The 17494-nt window shown below is 38.7% G+C and overlaps 3 protein-coding genes across 6 annotated transcripts; all 3 read left to right on the forward strand.

Annotated features, from left to right (window-relative positions):
- On the forward strand, nt 294–6127 carry LOC109713424 (pentatricopeptide repeat-containing protein At4g13650). 3 transcript variants are annotated; one of them, XM_020237492.1, is made up of 6 exons: nt 294–360; nt 808–4120; nt 5001–5198; nt 5332–5464; nt 5639–5743; nt 5828–6127. In XM_020237492.1, exon 2 carries the CDS (start codon nt 868–870, stop codon nt 4096–4098), a length of 3231 nt encoding a protein of 1076 aa, XP_020093081.1. In that variant the 5' UTR covers nt 294–360; nt 808–867; the 3' UTR covers nt 4099–4120; nt 5001–5198; nt 5332–5464; nt 5639–5743; nt 5828–6127. The 3 variants fall into 3 exon arrangements, with proteins under 3 accessions (XP_020093081.1, XP_020093083.1, XP_020093082.1); XM_020237494.1 differs by having other exon boundaries at nt 5667–5743; XM_020237493.1 differs by lacking the exon at nt 5639–5743.
- On the forward strand, nt 7880–11733 carry LOC109713070 (TATA-box-binding protein-like). 2 transcript variants are annotated; one of them, XM_020237026.1, is made up of 9 exons: nt 7880–8236; nt 8855–8942; nt 9054–9125; nt 9381–9431; nt 9554–9598; nt 9703–9795; nt 10073–10174; nt 10257–10330; nt 11260–11733. In XM_020237026.1, exons 1-9 carry the CDS (start codon nt 8094–8096, stop codon nt 11261–11263), a joined length of 672 nt encoding a protein of 223 aa, XP_020092615.1. In that variant the 5' UTR covers nt 7880–8093; the 3' UTR covers nt 11264–11733. The 2 variants fall into 2 exon arrangements, with proteins under 2 accessions (XP_020092615.1, XP_020092614.1); XM_020237025.1 differs by lacking the exon at nt 11260–11733 and adding an exon at nt 11059–11179.
- Nucleotides 14111–16070, forward strand: LOC109713408 (GATA transcription factor 12-like). Its single transcript, XM_020237471.1, has 2 exons — nt 14111–14400; nt 14906–16070. Exons 1-2 carry the CDS (start codon nt 14116–14118, stop codon nt 15779–15781), a joined length of 1161 nt encoding a protein of 386 aa, XP_020093060.1. The 5' UTR covers nt 14111–14115; the 3' UTR covers nt 15782–16070.

Here is a 17494-nt window from a genome sequence, read left to right on the forward strand (position 1 = left end):
GAAAAATGCTATTCGATTCGAATCTTTTGATGTACTTGTAGTGCTCGACTCGCCATCCCCACAATTCATTCAAGAGTGACTAGTGAAGCAACCCCCCTAGTAAATTTTTTTCAGAAAGGGAAAGGAAATGGTAAAAATGTTAGGGGGTCCCCCACCTATAGGACATTGAGTGGTCAACCCAACTTATTTATTTTGAATCAAACTTTTACTTTATTTTTATGAGCAATACTATTGGTATATCTTATATCCACTCAATCATCTAAAAGGTCATTAATTTTTTACTTTGAAATAATAATAATAATAATAATAAATGTGGCAAAACAGAGTAGCGGCGGGATTTTCCATTCTAGTCATGCATCAACAATACAAGGGCTTTTTTTGCAAATAGCCCCTGACAAATTTTATTTGCAAAAATGGCCCTGTCCTTGCCACGCCAGCGCCACGCGGGCAGGGCGGGCCCAGGTGTTTAAGTTGAACACGGTGAATCATTCACCGTGTTCAATACAAAATTTTTGTATTGGACACGGTGAATGGTTCACCGTGTCCAATACAAATACCCTAACAATGAGTAAGTTGGAGGTATTTGTATCATTCACCGTGTCCAATACAAATAATTGGACACGGTGAATGATTCACCGTGTCATGGTTCACCGTGTTCAACTTAACCATCTGGCCCAGCCCGGCCCGCGTGGCGCTGACGTGGCGCTTGCGTGGCGGGTGCAGGGGCATTTTTGTAAATAAATTTTTGACAGGGCCAATTTAAAAAAAAAAATTATAAGGGGGCTATTTGCAAAAAAAAAAAAGCCCACAATACAAATTCCCATCCCCATCACCGTTGGGGGGGTCGAGTTAAACCCCCATCGATCGATGCCCATGCGAGCTCCTCTTTTCGGGCCTCGCGTCTCCGGCACCGCTCTCGCACACCTTCGTCGCCTCTCCGCCCGTTTCCCACTTCTCGGAACTCACTTCGCGCTTCTCTTTTCCTCCTCCAAACTCCAGTTTCCTGCGGCTCGGTGCAGCCACGCCGCAGCTTCTCGCGCGCTCGCCGAGCCTTCCAATGGAGAATTCGAAGATGACCCGTTCGAGGAACTGCCCCGAAAAGTTGCCTTTTTTAATCTTGGAACGAAGCAAGGAGGAACTGCACTTCTCGATCGGCGCAGCGCCTACGCTTCGTTTCTCGACGCTTGCTTTGATTCTGGTTCGGTAATAGACGCTAAGCGAATCCATGAGAGAATCTTGAAGCTTGGCTTTGGCAAAGAAACGATCTTTCACGATCGGCTTGTCGGTGTATGTATGGTTTTGGGGCAAACTTGTTACGCACATAGGGTGTTCGATGAAATGCCTCGTAGGAGTGTAGTGTCGTGGAATTGTTTGATCACAAGTTTTCTCGAGAGGAAGGAGTATTGCCAAGTTATATCTCTTTTTTCAAGAATGATAAAGGATTATGCAAACCCCGGGCCCATTGCCTTCGCCAACGCCCTTCGTGCATGCGGCGGAAACAATAGGTATTGGAATCTTGTTCTGGAGATTCATGCAAAACTAATTAGATGTAATTTGGGAGGTTACTATCTTGTTGGTAATCCGTTAATCGATTTATACGCTAAGAAAGGGTTCATAGATTCGGCTAGGTGGGTATTTCGACAGTTATATTTGAAAGATAATGTTACATGGGTTGCCATGATATCAGCTTATTCGCAAAATGGGCTCGGAGAAGAAGCTCTTGGTCTTTATAGTGAGATGCATCGAACAGGTATTGTTCCGACGCCTTATGTTCTATCTAGTGTGTTAAGTGGTTGTACAAAAGCCGAGCTTTTTGATCAAGGAAAGCTGATACATGCCCAAGTTTTCAAGAGGGGGTTCTCCGCCGAAACCTTTGTGGGCAATGCTCTCGTCACTTTGTATTCAAGGTGCGGAAGTTTGAGACTAGCGGAGCAAATATTTAAAGATATGCCATGCCATGATAAAGTAACCTTTAACTCACTTATCTCAGGACATGTTCAATATGGAGATAACGGATGTGCCCTTAAGATCTTCGAAGAGATGCGACTATCGGGCTTGAAACCTGATTCTGTAACTATAGCAAGCCTTCTCACAGCTTGCGCCTCTATTGGAGGTGTGCAAAAGGGTAAGCAGCTCCATTCTTTTGTGTTTAAAACAGGGCTCTCCTCGGATTACATAATCGAAGGTTCTCTGCTCGATCTTTACGTGAAATGTGCTGACATGGACGCTGCTGATGAGTTGTTTGGTATGAGCAATAGGGAGAATGTCGTATTGTGGAATGTGATGCTAGTGGCTTATGGGCAAATGGGTGATTTAATAAAATCTTTTGGTTTGTTCCACCAAATGCAAGTAGAAGGTATGCGGGCAAACCAATACACATACCCAAGTGTATTAAGAACGTGCACGTATTTTGGAGAGCTTGCTCTCGGTGAACAGGTTCATGGCTTGACAATAAAGACGGGATTTGAGCTTAATGTCTATGTTAGTAGTGTATTAATCGACATGTACTCCAAATGTGGAAAATTGGAGAAAGCAAGGGAGATTCTTGAAAGGCAAACTGAAAAAGACGTGGTCTCGTGGACTGCCATGATTGCTGGGTATGCACAAAAGGAGCTTTGCGTAGAAGCCCTTCGTACTTTTGGAGATATGCAAGCTCATGGTATAAGGCCGGATAACATTGGATTGGCAAGCGCTATTAGTGCTTGTGCTGGAATTAAGGCAATCAAACAGGGACTTCAAGTTCATGCTCAAGCTTGTGTATCTGGTTACTCAGCTGATATCTCAATTGGCAATTCACTAATCAACCTCTATGCCAAATGTGGAATGATCGAAGAGGCTCTTTCAGCATTTGAAATTCTCACTCTTAAAGATGAGATTTCATGGAACGGGTTGATATCAGGGTTTGCACAAAGCGGGTTATGTGAGGAAGCTTTAAGAGTGTTTGTTAAAATGGATCGAGCAGGCGTTAAATCTAATTTATTCACGTTTGGGTCCGCTGTTAGTGCTTCAGCTAACATCGCGGACATAAAGCAGGGTAAGCAGATACACGCCAGAATAATAAAAACTGGCTACGGCTCCGAAATCGAAGCCGGAAATGCTTTAGTTTCGCTATATGCTAAGTGTGGTAGCATTGAAGATGCTAGTGTGGTGTTTTCGGGAATGTTTGAGAGGAATGAGGTGTCATTTAATGCTATGATCACAGCTTATTCACAACATGGGTTTGGTCTAGAAGCTCTCAAGCTATTTGATCAGATGACAAATGAGGGGTTGAATCCAAATCATGTTACATTCATAGGCGTTTTAGCTGCTTGTAGCCATGTGGGTTTAGTTGATGACGGTCTAAACTACTACAACTCCATGAGAGAAGTTTATGGAGTTCTTCAAAGACCCGAGCATTATGCTTGCGTTGTGGACATTCTTGGCCGTGCTGGGCAATTGGATTGTGCGAGAAAATTTATAGAGGAAATGCCTATTGACCCTGATGCTATGGTCTGGCGAACACTTCTTAGTGCTTGTACAGTACACAAAAACACGGAAATTGGAGAGCTTGCGGCTAAGTATCTTCTTGAATTGGAGCCACATGATTCAGCCTCGTATGTTCTTCTTTCAAATGTGTATGCAGTGACAAAGAAATGGGACAGTAGGGATCAGGTGAGGAAGATGATGAAAGATAGAGGAGTTAAAAAAGAGCCAGGGCGAAGCTGGATAGAGGTGAAGAATGAGGTTCACGCGTTCTTTGTCGGTGACCGCTTACACCCTTTAGCGGATAAAATTTATGATCATCTGGAGAATCTGAACAACAGAGTAGTTGAAATTGGATATAAGCGAGATAAATATTACCTTTTGAACGATGCTGAGCAAGAGCAGAAGGATCCCACAGCTTGCATTCACAGTGAGAAGCTTGCTGTTGCTTTTGGGTTGATGAGCTTGTCTCCTCAAGTGCCTCTTCGAGTGATGAAAAACATTCGTGTCTGCCATGATTGCCATACTTGGATGAAATTTGTCTCTAGAGTTGCTGGACGAGTGATTGTTCTGCGAGATGCATACCGTTTTCACCATTTTGAATTAGGCAGGTGTTCGTGTGGAGATTATTGGTGAAGCAGGAAATTTGATTGAACAGGTAATGCACATAACCGTATCAATTTTAAGCTTATGTGAATCGTATGTGAACATATACTACATTTTAGTAGTGCTAATCTTAATCAAGCCTTTCGGTGATCAGGTTCGGCTTAATATGAGATGAATCTAGATCTAAATTCAAGGACATCTCTTCTACAAATCTGAGCTTGTGTCAAGCCTAGTTTTGAGCTAACCGTGCTTGATCCTGCATCAATCAGCTTGAAAATATTGAATAAGTCAACTTGAACTAACATTTTCTGGTATCAAGCTTGATTTAAGTTTAAAAAAGACAGAAGACCTCGTGTGAGATAGTACAAGTCAAATTTGCTTAAGCCAGTAGGTTATGAAATAGTACAAGTCAAATTTGCTTGAAAAATGTATCTAGTTCCTAAAAATTAGATTGTATTCATTTTGATATTTCTAAGCTGTGGTTGATCAAGCTGAAAATTTTCATGACCTGGCTTGAAGTTAATTCTTAGCATGAATTGAAGGATCAAGCTCAGGTCATTAGGTATTAAAATGTGCTTCATCGGGCATAGAGTTTTCTCAAAGCAGAAACCTCTTGAGAGGATTGCATTAATCAATAACCACAAACATTACAACATGTAAAGATTAACCATAGCATATCGAGAAATACTTTGTAGTGTCGGCCTCAAGTGTCCTTTTAAGTTCATTTGAGCAGTGGTAGGCGAATGCTCGTCGTCGGTTAAACTTATCATCATATTTTCATTGAGCTGAAGGGGGTGGATGGCTAGGATATTCGTTCACTATTGAAAAAGATTTCTTCTTCTTTTTTCTTTTTTCTTTTTTTTTTTTTTTGTGTTTCCTTTGTTTACAGAAGCTTTTAAACTTTGTATCTTTTCTGCTTCTTGCTCTTTCAGGCATATTTGATGTCAACAGATCCTACAGGGAGTTCATGAATTTGGTGGACCATGGTGATCACACGAGGTGATTACGCATCGTAAGGCTATTAACTGTTGGGTCCGGATGAAAAGATAGTGCAGAACCTGAGGACTTTGCTGGCCTAATTAAATCAAAATTGGTTGTTGGAACGGCGATAATCGTTGCTAACTCTGCAGGTTAGGTGTAGAGGATCTATTCAAGATAAATGTTTCCGTTGAGATCTTTATTTACGAGTATATATGTACTTCAGTCAAGATAGTCCAGGCATTATTTCTTGTTCTGAATATCTCTTCTATCTCCTGCATCAAGGTCAAGAGAGCCGTGCCATCAGTGCTCCGCTGAACAGCGATGACATATCAACCTCACGGACAGAATAAACCTAAAGGCACGGTCGCATACTATTGCATGCCCTCTGATACACACAATCTTACGACATGAGCAGGTTGGCATATACTAGTAGTAATAACTTTTTCCGCATTTTCACCGTTTAATGTAAAATACTATTATGTTTTTATTTGCATACACACATTATACCTACACATTATACCTACGCATACCTTTTATTCCGCATACCTGTCGTTTTATGCCAAATGTGCGTCGCTGATATTGTCATCAGATGTCATGTGCCTTCATTTGCTTAACAGAAAAAAAAGAAAATTTGAAAGAGGGTTTCAGTGCTTGCTTAGTTGGTCATTGTCCTACGCCATTCTCCTGACTCCAGGTTATTGAAATTGTGAAGCCACTAATGCTTTTCTGAACCACTGCATTTTGTTGTTTTAATCATTCTTTCCCCTCATCAATGCAGGTTTCATCAAACTAAGCAGATGATTGAATCAGCATCTCCACTACATGATGAAGCATCCGTATCAATCTATACGCTGAGGAAAATCCTGCACACAGGAATCTATTGTTCAATATTCTCACCGGCTAATTAGTAATCCCTCATGACCTTCTAAATAGAGCTTGAATGACGATCAAGTGTGACGCCCCGTTTCCCATAGGGTCAGTCATCTTAGGACTACTCTAATGCGTTTGGTTCACGCTATCTTTTTAAGATTCCTAATAATTCAATAAGAATAAAAAAATATGACGGTATTTGGCTAAACGTACTAAGTAGTTTAGTTGGTAATATTTGATTTATTTGGGAATGAGATTCATCTCAAAGTATTAATCCCTTTTTTTTAAAGAAGGGTAGGTATCCTCATATTAATGGATTGGGATAATCATAATATGTCTAATCTTTTTCTTTCTCCCTACCTGCCGGCTAATTGGTATTATCTTTCTTTATACTCTAACCTCATATCTCTCTCTAAACTTTTATCTCTCTCTCTAAACCAAGCTCTCACTCCCCCTTTTTTTCTAAAATCTCAACTCTCTCACTTCCTCTAATCTTGACTCTATTTCTCTTTTTATTTATTTAATTATGCTATCTCTCTCTAATTTATGTTTTCTTTCCCTTTTTTTAAAAAAAATTATTGAAATTTTTGGTACCATTATCTAAAATTAATTAAAAAAATAAATAAATTGATTGTATATTGTTTGTAATTTTAAATAATATGACCAAATAATATGACCGTGTGAACCAAACACAGGAATGCCACATTCTTAGTAATAAGATGAATAGAGATTTGATTTAATTATATTTCATATAAAGTACTATTCTAAGTTTTGGGGTATCACATTATGTTTGACTAATTAGCACCAACTACAACTCATTAACTGCTCCTACCTCAGCATGTAGTTTTCCATTTCATTTGTTGCCCTCGTATTTTATAAAATTTATATGCATGATTTAGTTCGAGGATATTGTTTCACAATACTCTGATGAATAATGAGAAAATCTGATTATTTCTGGGATGGAACGATGATGCGGCTCTTCTTAAGGCCATGTAGAGCTTGGATCAAGCCCTGGACATCAAGTGTTGAATGATATGAGCTGTATAAAAAAAAAAAACCAAAGCAGTATCTCCATTATTATTATTATTTTGCATCTTGAGAACACAATTAGTTAATTGCAAAATAAGTCTAATCTTAGGCACTTGTAATCATGTATAGTTTGAAAAAAAATACAAAAGTTAAAAAAAAAAAATCACCAGTACTACATGAGCAGCACACCAAGTAACAATATTTATATTCCATTCCTAGTATTTTTTTTTTTTCGATATATCAAATACTTTTCAAATTTTCTTTCTTCTGATGTAAATTTAAATCTCTTTTAATACCAAGTCTGATCCATCTAATTTTAATCCTCCCGTTAAATAAAAAAAAAAAAAACAAAAAAGGTCTCCGCTTCTAAAATGTTCTAGAACCTACACCCAGTAATAAATAGCAGCACCGGTTCAAACCGGCCATACCCGGTGGATCGCAGCTCCAACCGGCTATAGCCGCGCCCAACCGGTCACCGCGTATAAATACCCACCTCGGGGTACAAAAGTCGACCCTTTTCGCGTGTCCATCTCTCTCTCTCTCTTCTCCAATATTTACCCGTGACGATCCACCCGTTGAAACCCTAAAAAGCCCATCCCCTCTCCCCATTTTTCCCCGGATCTCGTCTTCTTCCCTATAAAAGAGCACTTTTTTGAAACCCTTCCCCTTTTAATCGATCCTTTGGACTGTTTCCCGCCCGGATCTCTCGCTTTCGAGCTGCGGATCGGATCGCGAACCTTAGATCGCTCCAAAGATTCGTCGAATTTGGCGCCGAGGTGCGTGAGATCGGTAGATCCATCACCCCTAATCTCGGAAATTACAGAGACCTTTGATTAGTTAATTGATTGTTCTGTGTTTTGGATCTAAGAAATTATCTAAACTTGTGAGAAATTTTTGATCGGATCAGGTTAGAAGAGAGGAAAAGAAAGATTTGATCTTTATATTTGAGGAATTTGGAGAAATTGCTTGCGGAGGGATCTGGGAGGGTAAACAGATGGCGAATCAGGGTTTGGAGGGGAGCCAACCAGTGGATCTATCTAAGCATCCTTCAGGAATTGTTCCCACGCTACAGTAGTTCTTCGTCTCCCTCCCCCTTCTCATTAGCTCCAATAGTTTGGGAACAGTATTCTGAAATACACTCTTCGATGGAAATTTTGCTTTGTGAATTATTGACATTTAATCTTTTTTGCCAAATGATCATCAAAGAGAGATTCATCTTCCAATGTCGGCTGTGCATGTTTTATATGTATTATTTTCCTGCAGATTGGCTTCATTATGTTGTACCTGGGTGAGCTAAATACTTTGTTGAATTTTGTCATTTCTGATGCTCAATTTTGTCCCACTTGCTAGATCAATTTTTTATGCTGTTGGTATCTTAAAGAGGTAATTTACCATTCTGAGTTCAATCTTGGAGGTGTTTTGATCGAGTAATAAGCAGTTTTAGCCGTTGAATTACCTTTGTGTATTGTTTTACTTTTTCACTTGCAATGGCAAACTAGTAAAGTACAGCCTAACAAAGGGATAGTCGTGAAATGGCCCTCCGTGCATATAATTCGGTATAGTAATTCATTGACCTTTTCAATGGCAAATGGCATAGGAGCCTAATGGTAACTATTGTCATGGCCATAGAAATGCATGCTGATTTCGCAATTTTATCTACGTGCAAAACTGCAAATTGAAAATGGCACCTACTATTTCGGTTGATGCATATTGTGGTTCTGGGCTCCACATATTTAGAAGTTGGATTGACGTTAATAGTTGATATTTTATAACTGATGTAGTTCTAGATGCATTTTTTATGTTTTTTTTTTTTTGTTCAATTCATAGTAGTTTTTCAACTTTAATTGCCTAATATCGTGATATATGAGAACTCAATGTTTTGTCAAATTTCTGGTTTGATCTCCAGAAATATTGTTTCAACTGTCAACTTGGACTGCAAGTTGGATCTTAAAGCTATAGCTTTGCAAGCTCGTAATGCAGAGTACAATCCCAAGGTATGTCAAGATCCTCTAGGATGCTTCTTTAGTCAAAATCTCATAATATTACTAGAAAAATATGTGGTTCTTGAAAATTGTTTTCTGCTTACTGACTTTTTATTTCTAAAGCGTTTTGCTGCAGTTATCATGAGGATAAGGGAGCCGAAAACTACAGCATTGATATTTGCATCAGGAAAAATGGTAAGTAGACCTCTATATGGCCAGTCTACTACCTGAAGTTTTACATTTTTGCTCATCAAGTCCTTGTAGACGCAAACCAAAAAAGTTAATTCATTGGAGCGTTAATTGAACAAATTGGCAGCTAGAAGCCCACAATCTATGTCTGTCAGCTGAAGAATCTGAAACATTTCTTAGCAGTTTCTGTATTCTGATACTGAATGCACAGATGGGATACTCGACAGTTGTGATGTTGTTACTGTAAATCTGTCTGTTCAGGTTTGTACTGGAGCAAAGAGTGAACAGCAGTCAAAACTTGCTGCGCGAAAGGTACCTTATGTCAGTTTATTATTAATTTTGAGAATGTTGACTAACTGAAGCTTAGAACATCAGTCTTGAGGCTATCTTGAGGCTATTTATGAAGAAACTGACAAGTTTTTTTTGGTTGCCAGTATGCTCGCATTATTCAGAAGCTTGGTTTTCCAGCTAAATTCAAGGTATCTATTTATCTTGAGGTTTTCTTTTTTTCCTTCTTCTTCTTGTGGTCAGATATAACTATTTTATCCTACGATGATCGTTTGCCTTTTTTTATGGATTGCAGGATTTCAAGATTCAGAACATTGTCGGTTCTTGTGATGTCAAATTTCCGATAAGACTTGAAGGCCTTGCATATTCTCATGGTGCTTTCTCCAGTGTAAGCTATGCCTTTTCTTCTCCGGTATTTGCTGTGTCATTGTGGCTTTTCATTTTTTTTTTTGCTATGATTAATCTATTATTTAGCAGTACAGAACTTCAATTTCAAATCTTGTGTGCTATAAATATACTCTGAATAGTAGTAAGACATGGGTCGGTATATATTTATTTCCGATCCTTTTGAGTTTTTTTAAAGTCTGTAAGTGTTTTCTTTCTTTCTGCGCTTTCCGAGTGGATTCCTGTTCTGAATGCAGTTGCTTGTTGGTTGATTTCTATAGTACGAACCAGAATTATTTCCTGGTTTGATATACCGAATGAAGCAGCCAAAGATTGTGTTACTCATCTTTGTTTCTGGCAAGATTGTTCTGACTGGTGCTAAGGTGAGTTTTCTGGACGAGATACTTGCTCTATTCATTGTGCTAATTCTCATCTTACTAATTTCTATCTTTGTTACATATTCAGGTGAGAGATGAAACATACGCCGCGTTTGAAAATATATACCCTGTCCTCACAGAATTCAGGAAAACTCAGCAAGGGTATGCAGTCTCTCGAATAGATATTTGCTTATCCATATTCTTGAAAAGAAACTGATGGAACAAATTACAAAATGCTTTAGGAAACTAATAGCTGTTGTAATCTCCATTCTGGTATATCGTTGGTTAGCTTGCCACATAGTATGGACAGATGCAGAATGGCCGTGTTTTTTTACAAAAACAAAGCACCGAAAAATTGCTACTTAGTTTTTGGTTTTTGTTCCCTAATAAAACTCCCAAGTGTATAGATTGCAGACATTTTACCGGCTGTCGGGCCGTTCAATTAAATAGGATTTGAGTTTTAAGAAAAATACAAAAAAGGGTAGCAGTACCAAACAAAACCATGATGCTTAAATCTTCGGTGAATGTTGATTTTGAACTGGAGTTGAAAATTGAAACAGCTTTCGAAAGGGAAAGGGAAAAACCTCAGTATGGCCTTCATTTATAATGAACTAGTGTCTGACAATAGTGATCTGAAAAAATGGCCAACCCATTCATAAACATAGTTCGAAGCATCACGTCAGTATATAAATTGTTTTAGAATTACATGTAATTGTTTTGCTTATTTGACCAACTATTGATCTTGTTTTTAGTTTAAGCTTTTCCAAACAATTGTAAAAGCTGAAACGTGCACTCCCTGAACCCACTGAAACTAGAAGTAACATTTGTAATCGGAATTGATTTATTAAAACAAAGACAATTGAACAATTCAAAATTGTGAATAAATTAAGGTGGAAACATTGCTAGGATGGATTTGGACTTCGATGATGAAGCATTGGACAACTTAGTCATCTCAGGACTTATCTCACTGTCGTCATCATTCCCCCTTCGACTTCTTTCTATCCCCCCCTCTCCCTTTGACTTCTTTCTATCTTTCCTTCCTCACTACAGACGCCATGAAACCGATTTACTTTATTTGTTCTCCCTTGCAGATAATGGCTGGAGGAGGTCGCAGATGAAGAGTTTGTGCACATGCACTGGTCGCTGCTAACCGTTATTGATTTCAACTGTACATATGCGAGGAAATCCCTTCTTGATGCCACAGGAGTTATCCTTATGTTCCTAATTATGTATGTTGTCTCAATGGCTTAATGTCTTAGCCCTAGAAAATCAGGTTTTGTTTCTCTTTCGAGTTTTTATTTGAATAGCCTCGATGGGGTTTTAATCCGAACGTTTGTTTAGAAACCAATGGAACTACGAAACTTTTTTCCTTTAGTTGGTCAGATAATATAGGAGGAGAAGCACTCGGACTAATCTTCTGTGATTCCTAGTAAATATGTGAATTACTGTACTAGTGAACAAGCCCTATCGTGTTGCTCATGTGTTACGCATCATTGCATTGTTGATCTTGTAACTTCATTCGTCATCATGGGTTCACACATATATATATATTCCAAATTGTAATATGTCCTATTCATTTAAGACTAATATTTTCACTCTAGTTTTACCCTTTTTTTAAATATTAAAAATCTAAAAGGAGTGTTTAAATTCGTGAATAGAAGGTGTAAAATTTACACTTTACTTTTAATATAAGCAGCATTTCTCCTTTTACTAATTGTGTATGTTTGGATGTTAGAAATAATAAAGGGGGTGTGCTATTCGAATTTTATAGTCAAAGACAACAGGAACGAAAAAAAAAGCCACTGCCCAAATTTTATTTAACATTGCTAAATGAATGCTGGATAAGCGGATTACGTGCACTGCTAAACAATTTTTCTTTTCTTCTCTGTTGTTGTACCTTCATCTTGTCCAATTTTTCTAATGTGCCATAAAAAATATGAATGCTAGTGGTTTCATGTACTCATTCAGTGGTCCCAGAAAATTATTGCAATATTTTCTGCGAGTTTTAACTATAGTGACTCTTCCACCAAGCAATCAATGATCTCCATTTTTGAGGGAATCTCCAACATTTGTAGGATACAATGAAGAGTTAAAAACTCTCCCTTTCCCCATGCAGTATGTTACTACTCTTCTCCTTGTGTTAATAATCCTTTCCATGTATCTTCTCATCCTCTTTGACTCTCTGTGCCTGAGACTTATCATCAACAACATAGCTGTGAACTTAATAGCCTTTTTTTGTGGAGATTGTTTCTATAGTCAATAATAGCAGGGCTTGAAGGGATGGGATAAGTTGGTTCTTGCTCCACTAGTAAATTGCTAGACAATGGTTAGGGGGGGGGTTTGAATTGTGTGGGAGCACATACAGCTGTGGATGATGGTGATGGTATGGGCTCTTGGGTATGTGATGAGGGCCCAATCTGAATGAAAAGAACTTTTGAAACTACAGTAATTGCATTAGTCTTGTGTGGGGTCTACAATTTTCCCTCTGCTCACTCTACGATCTTTCCTGTTCTTCTTCGCTGCAGTTATCTCTTATAATTACTAGCACAGTTGATAAGAATACTTACTCTTCGCTATAGTTATTCCTAACTTTTGTTTTGTATTATGTGGGAAATTATCATCCTATACTTTTTAATCCAACTATATGTGAAAAACCGAAAAAAAAAACTAAATATAAATAAGGTTACTATTTATAAATTTACTGAATGGTAAATATTGAATTATCAATGATACATAGGGCAGATTACTGGGCGGTCCACAACTAATGATGCGGACATTAAACTGGACGTAATTTTTCATGCAGTGGGCCTTATAATTATAACCATAGTTCTTTCCAAAAGTAGTCACAAAAAATAAAAGAGTAAAGGGTGGTGGTGGTGGAAACTAAAACTTAGGTAAATTTTCATGGGGCACATAGTAGCACAATGGACATGATTAAAATCATGGTTGTTGTATCCACCTCCCATTTTCTATATGGGCCCAATGGAGGGTGGATATTTCATGTTTTGGACCCCCCCACCCCTCCCCGTAGTTTCAAATTTTGAAAAAGCAAGAGAGAGAGAGAGAGAGAGAGAGAGAGAGAGAGAGAGAGAGAGAGCTTTGTATGTTTGTTATTATTATACAAAAAATAAATTTGGAGGGAGAGATGCGTGGCATGAGTGTGAAAGGGGTTGCGCTCTCTCCGGGTTCTAAAAATTAATTACGTAAACCAGGTGCATTAGTAAGAGTGCACCTCACATGCATATGCTGTATTCAATTATTTGAGTTATAAGAAATTAGTAGAATTAAAATTTTCAATCCTTCTGCATTTAAGACTTTGGAATGTTGAAAAAAAAAATTGTTTTTTTGAGTTAGATTGTAATTTTAATATCTCTATCACAGCTTTTAAGTCTCAGTTTGGAATTATAACGCATGTTAGCATCGATTTTTATATTTTTAAAAATTTAAAAATTTAAAAGCGCTTTCAAAGTATTTAGACAGTCACACGTATAAAAACTGCTGCTTATGGACAATACGAATATTTGTTTTCTCGAAAATGAGCAAGGATGAAATAATCTTCCATCATAAATGCTTATTTTTATTATTTTGTTCATCTTAATTTTATTTTATGTTGAAATTTAATTTTTTTCAAAATACTATAACTTATTTTATCTCATTCCAGATCAACTCATCGGAGTCAATTACGGAAAAAAAAAAGTGAGAAAAAAATATAACCAAGTATTAAGCAATCAGCGTTGGAAAAATTTTATATTCAATAACTGTAAAGTAAAAATCTATTTAAATCTGAACTTTACCTTCGATGAAACAAACAGTTGTGGTGCATGAGACGTTTCCGATACACCCGATGCGGCCAATAATTTCTCGTCTCTCTCTCTCTCTATCTCCATCTCTCTTTCTCTCTCTTACCGACACAAAACAACGCGGCCATAAAAGGCGTGGTTAGAGGGATGCAGCTGTTGCTTCCCTTCTCTCACTCCTCTCTCTCTCTCTCTCTCTCTCTTTCTCTCTTCCCTTTAAACCCGCACGAAAACAAAAACCCCCAAACACATCTCTCTCTCTCTCTCTCTCTCTCTCTCTCTCTCTTTCTCTCGCTCGTTCACATGGAAATGAAGGGCGAGCGCAATGCGCCATTATCCGGCGAGGCTCCGGCGAGGTCTCCGCCGGAGTCGGAGTCGCCGGCGCCGTCTCCGGCGAGCTCTGTTTTGGGGGATTTCATGCCAGGGCCTACAGTGGTCGGTGTTGCTGTTGTTATCTGTTTAATTTTAATTCATTTTTTTCTTCTGCGTACTAAAGAGTCTCGTTTTTTTTTTTTATTTGACTAAATAATTAAGGAATTTTTTTTGGTTAATTGTTCGTGTTAATTGTTAAATTCCCTGCTAGAATTTTAGTTTTGTAAAGCTCAGGTTTAGAACTGTTGCAGATTAATTTGTTCGTAGCAACATTTGCGGGTTCATAGAGAATTTATTATTATTAATAGTTTTTCCGGGAGAAACTATTTCTCTGTAAAATTGCTCTCATTAACATTTGAGGCTATAATAGAGAAATTATTCTCCGATATCATCAATTTTAGTTTTTGTTCGGCAAACCAAAAATTGCACCAACTTAAATTGGCAGCTCAGATATTTTAAATTTTTGTACATTTACAAAAACATATCTCTTAATTACCAATTTAGGTTGGTGCAATTTTTGGATTGCAACAGCTATTTCTTTTTTCCTTTCTTTAATCTATGCATGCAGGAGACAGGAGAAGATGTGAGCCTTGAATGGCTCTCCATATATGTAGAGCAGTGCCTCTCCAGCTCCACCACTTTCTCCAATCCCCATTCCCTCACCACTCCCCCCTCCTCCACCACCAATAACAACAACAACAACATCAAGAACAACAACAACAACAACAACATCAAGAACAACAACAACAATAAGAACAACAAGAACCCAAATTCTCAAACCCCACAATTTTGCCAAGAAACCCCTCAGCTTCCCCAGAATCCAATCCCGGTCCCTGCGAAGTCCAGGACCAAGAGAAGAAGAATCACCACCACGCCAAGAAGCCTCTTGGGCCCCCTCGGCGAAGCGCGCTATGAATATGACTATGACTACGACTACGACTACGGCCCCCTCCTCTTGGCCCCCCCTGACCCTCCCCTCCTCCACCAGACCCAATGGCTCGCCGACAGCGAGCTCCTCTCCTTCCCCAAAACCAACCCCCTGAAAGAAGAAGATCGCAGCGGCAGCGAAAGCAAGAACCCGACACCGAAAGGAGCTGAGGGTGATGATGACGATGACGATGACAATGAGGAGGAGAAGAAGGGTAAGGAGGAGGAGGAGGAGGAGGGGGGGCAGCAGCAACTGGGGGGCCAAGGCCAAGGCCAAGGGCAGCAACTGAGGAGGTGCACCCACTGCCTCTCACACAAGACACCCCAGTGGAGAGCAGGGCCCCTGGGCCCCAAAACACTCTGCAATGCATGTGGGGTGAGGTTCAAGTCAGGTAGGTTGCTCCCTGAGTATAGGCCTGCAAAGAGCCCCACTTTTGTGAGCTACAAGCACTCCAATTCTCACAAGAAGGTCATGGAGATGAGGATGATGGCCATCCTCTCCTCCCAATCCAATTGAATCAATGAGAGATAGAGAGAGAGAGAAAGAGAAGGGGAGGGATCACAAAGAGTTGGGTTTGTTTAGCCTTGTTTAGTTTCCATTAGGGTGGTTCAATGTGTAAGTAAACAAGTAGAGAGGTTTGCATGAAGAGAGTAAATGCCAGAGTTGTTACATTTGTAGTGAGTTAGACTGATGAGCATTATCAGTTAAAAATGTTGTTCATATGGTAATTAGCTATATTGCAATTTGCTATTAACAATTAGTAGCAAGCGTTCGAGCAACTGCGATTTATTGTGGCTTTCGATCATGATTGCTGTGTTAAAACTAGTTCTGGATCGTTTCCTATTAGATCGATCTTTCGTTGTTCTGCACCTCCTCCTTTAATATACTTTTATTTATTATTCCATTGTCTCTTTCGAATCTTTTGGTTAATGTGATTGACATGTGAAGAGCCCCATCTTTGTGGGCTACAAACATTCCAGTTCACATGGAGATGAGGATGATGCTATAGTACCCTCTTCCCAATCCAATTAATGAGAGTAGGTTTTAGGTTTTCATCATATGTTTTTTTTTTTTTCTTTTTTTTGAGAGATTGGTAGCACGCTACCCGCTTCGTTTATTTCATTTAAAAATAAACTTAGCCAGAAATGTGAATCAACTAGGATTTGAACTTGGGTCTCGGATATCAATCACCAAGTCTTTTGCCACTTGCTTTAGGAACAGTCTGTAGTTCTCATCATACGTTAAAAGTCAAAAAAAGAGTAGAGAGGCCACATGAAAGGTGAATTTTTATGTTATTATTATAATATTGTGGTGAGTTAGAGCTTTTGGCGTTATTAGTTGAAAGCAATTTTCTTTTGCTTTGTAGTTTGGACCTTCTTTGGTTACTTTTTTTTTTTTTTCTTTTTTTCAATTTCACCCTTTTGTTCATGATTTTGTGATTCTTTGCTTCTCCTTGCGGTATTCTCATGATGATTTTGATTCTAATAATTCAAATATAACAGCAGGTCCAAAGAATTATTATCTTCTGAGCTCATTAGCATGTATCAATTATTTATTGACTTATTAATTATCAGATATAGGATTGTTCATCTCTGAATACCTAACAGTATCATGGCCAATTTGGCTAGAAAGTTGGATTGAATTAATCGATTAACTTAAACAGGTCGAATTCTGGTCCAGCCTCCTTGCCGTAGAACCCAACCTAGCCTCATATAATCTTATTATTAGGGATGCAAACGGGGCGGATCACGGGGTGGGAGCCCCGCCCCGCCTCCCGCCCCGACTACAAAAAGTCTATCCCGCCTCCCGCCCCGAATCCGTGACGGGTTGAAAATAGTTATCCCATAATCCGCCCCGCCTTATAACCCGCCTCCTCCCGGCGTTCCGAATTCGCCCCGCCAAATAGTATTTGTTTTATAAATTATAATATTATTAATATTTTATAAATCTAAATCAACAAAATTTTTAATTTTAATTGATAATATTATCAAGTTATATATAATAATTCAACTATAAAAATAAAAAATATTAATCACAACTCGCAACAAAATTCAAAAATTTTAAATACATACATATGGAAAAATTTTAAACACATACATTCGGGGCGAATTCGGGATGGATTCGGGACGGATCATGGCGGGATAGATTCGGGGCGGAATCGAGGTGGATCAAAAATATTTCCGTTTCCTGCCCCGAATCCGCCACGGATCATAAAAATTGCCCCGTTTC

Source organism: Ananas comosus, linkage group 7 (assembly GCF_001540865.1).
Source record: "Ananas comosus cultivar F153 linkage group 7, ASM154086v1, whole genome shotgun sequence".
Taxonomy (NCBI): Eukaryota; Viridiplantae; Streptophyta; class Magnoliopsida; order Poales; family Bromeliaceae; genus Ananas; species Ananas comosus.

Coding starts and splice junctions, on each gene's coding strand:
- LOC109713408 (XM_020237471.1), top strand. CDS start 14,116: ATGCAGCTGTTGCTTCCCTTCTCTCACTCCTCTCTCTCTCTCTCTCTC. Junction 14,401..14,905: donor TCATGCCAGGGCCTACAGTG/GTCGGTGTTGCT, acceptor CTATGCATGCAG/GAGACAGGAGAAGATGTGAG.
- LOC109713424 (XM_020237492.1), top strand. CDS start 868: ATGCCCATGCGAGCTCCTCTTTTCGGGCCTCGCGTCTCCGGCACCGCT.
- LOC109713070 (XM_020237025.1), top strand. CDS start 8,094: ATGGAAATTTTGCTTTGTGAATTATTGACATTTAATCTTTTTTGCCAA. Junction 9,432..9,553: donor CAAAACTTGCTGCGCGAAAG/GTACCTTATGTC, acceptor TTTGGTTGCCAG/TATGCTCGCATTATTCAGAA. Junction 10,175..10,256: donor TTGTTCTGACTGGTGCTAAG/GTGAGTTTTCTG, acceptor TTACATATTCAG/GTGAGAGATGAAACATACGC.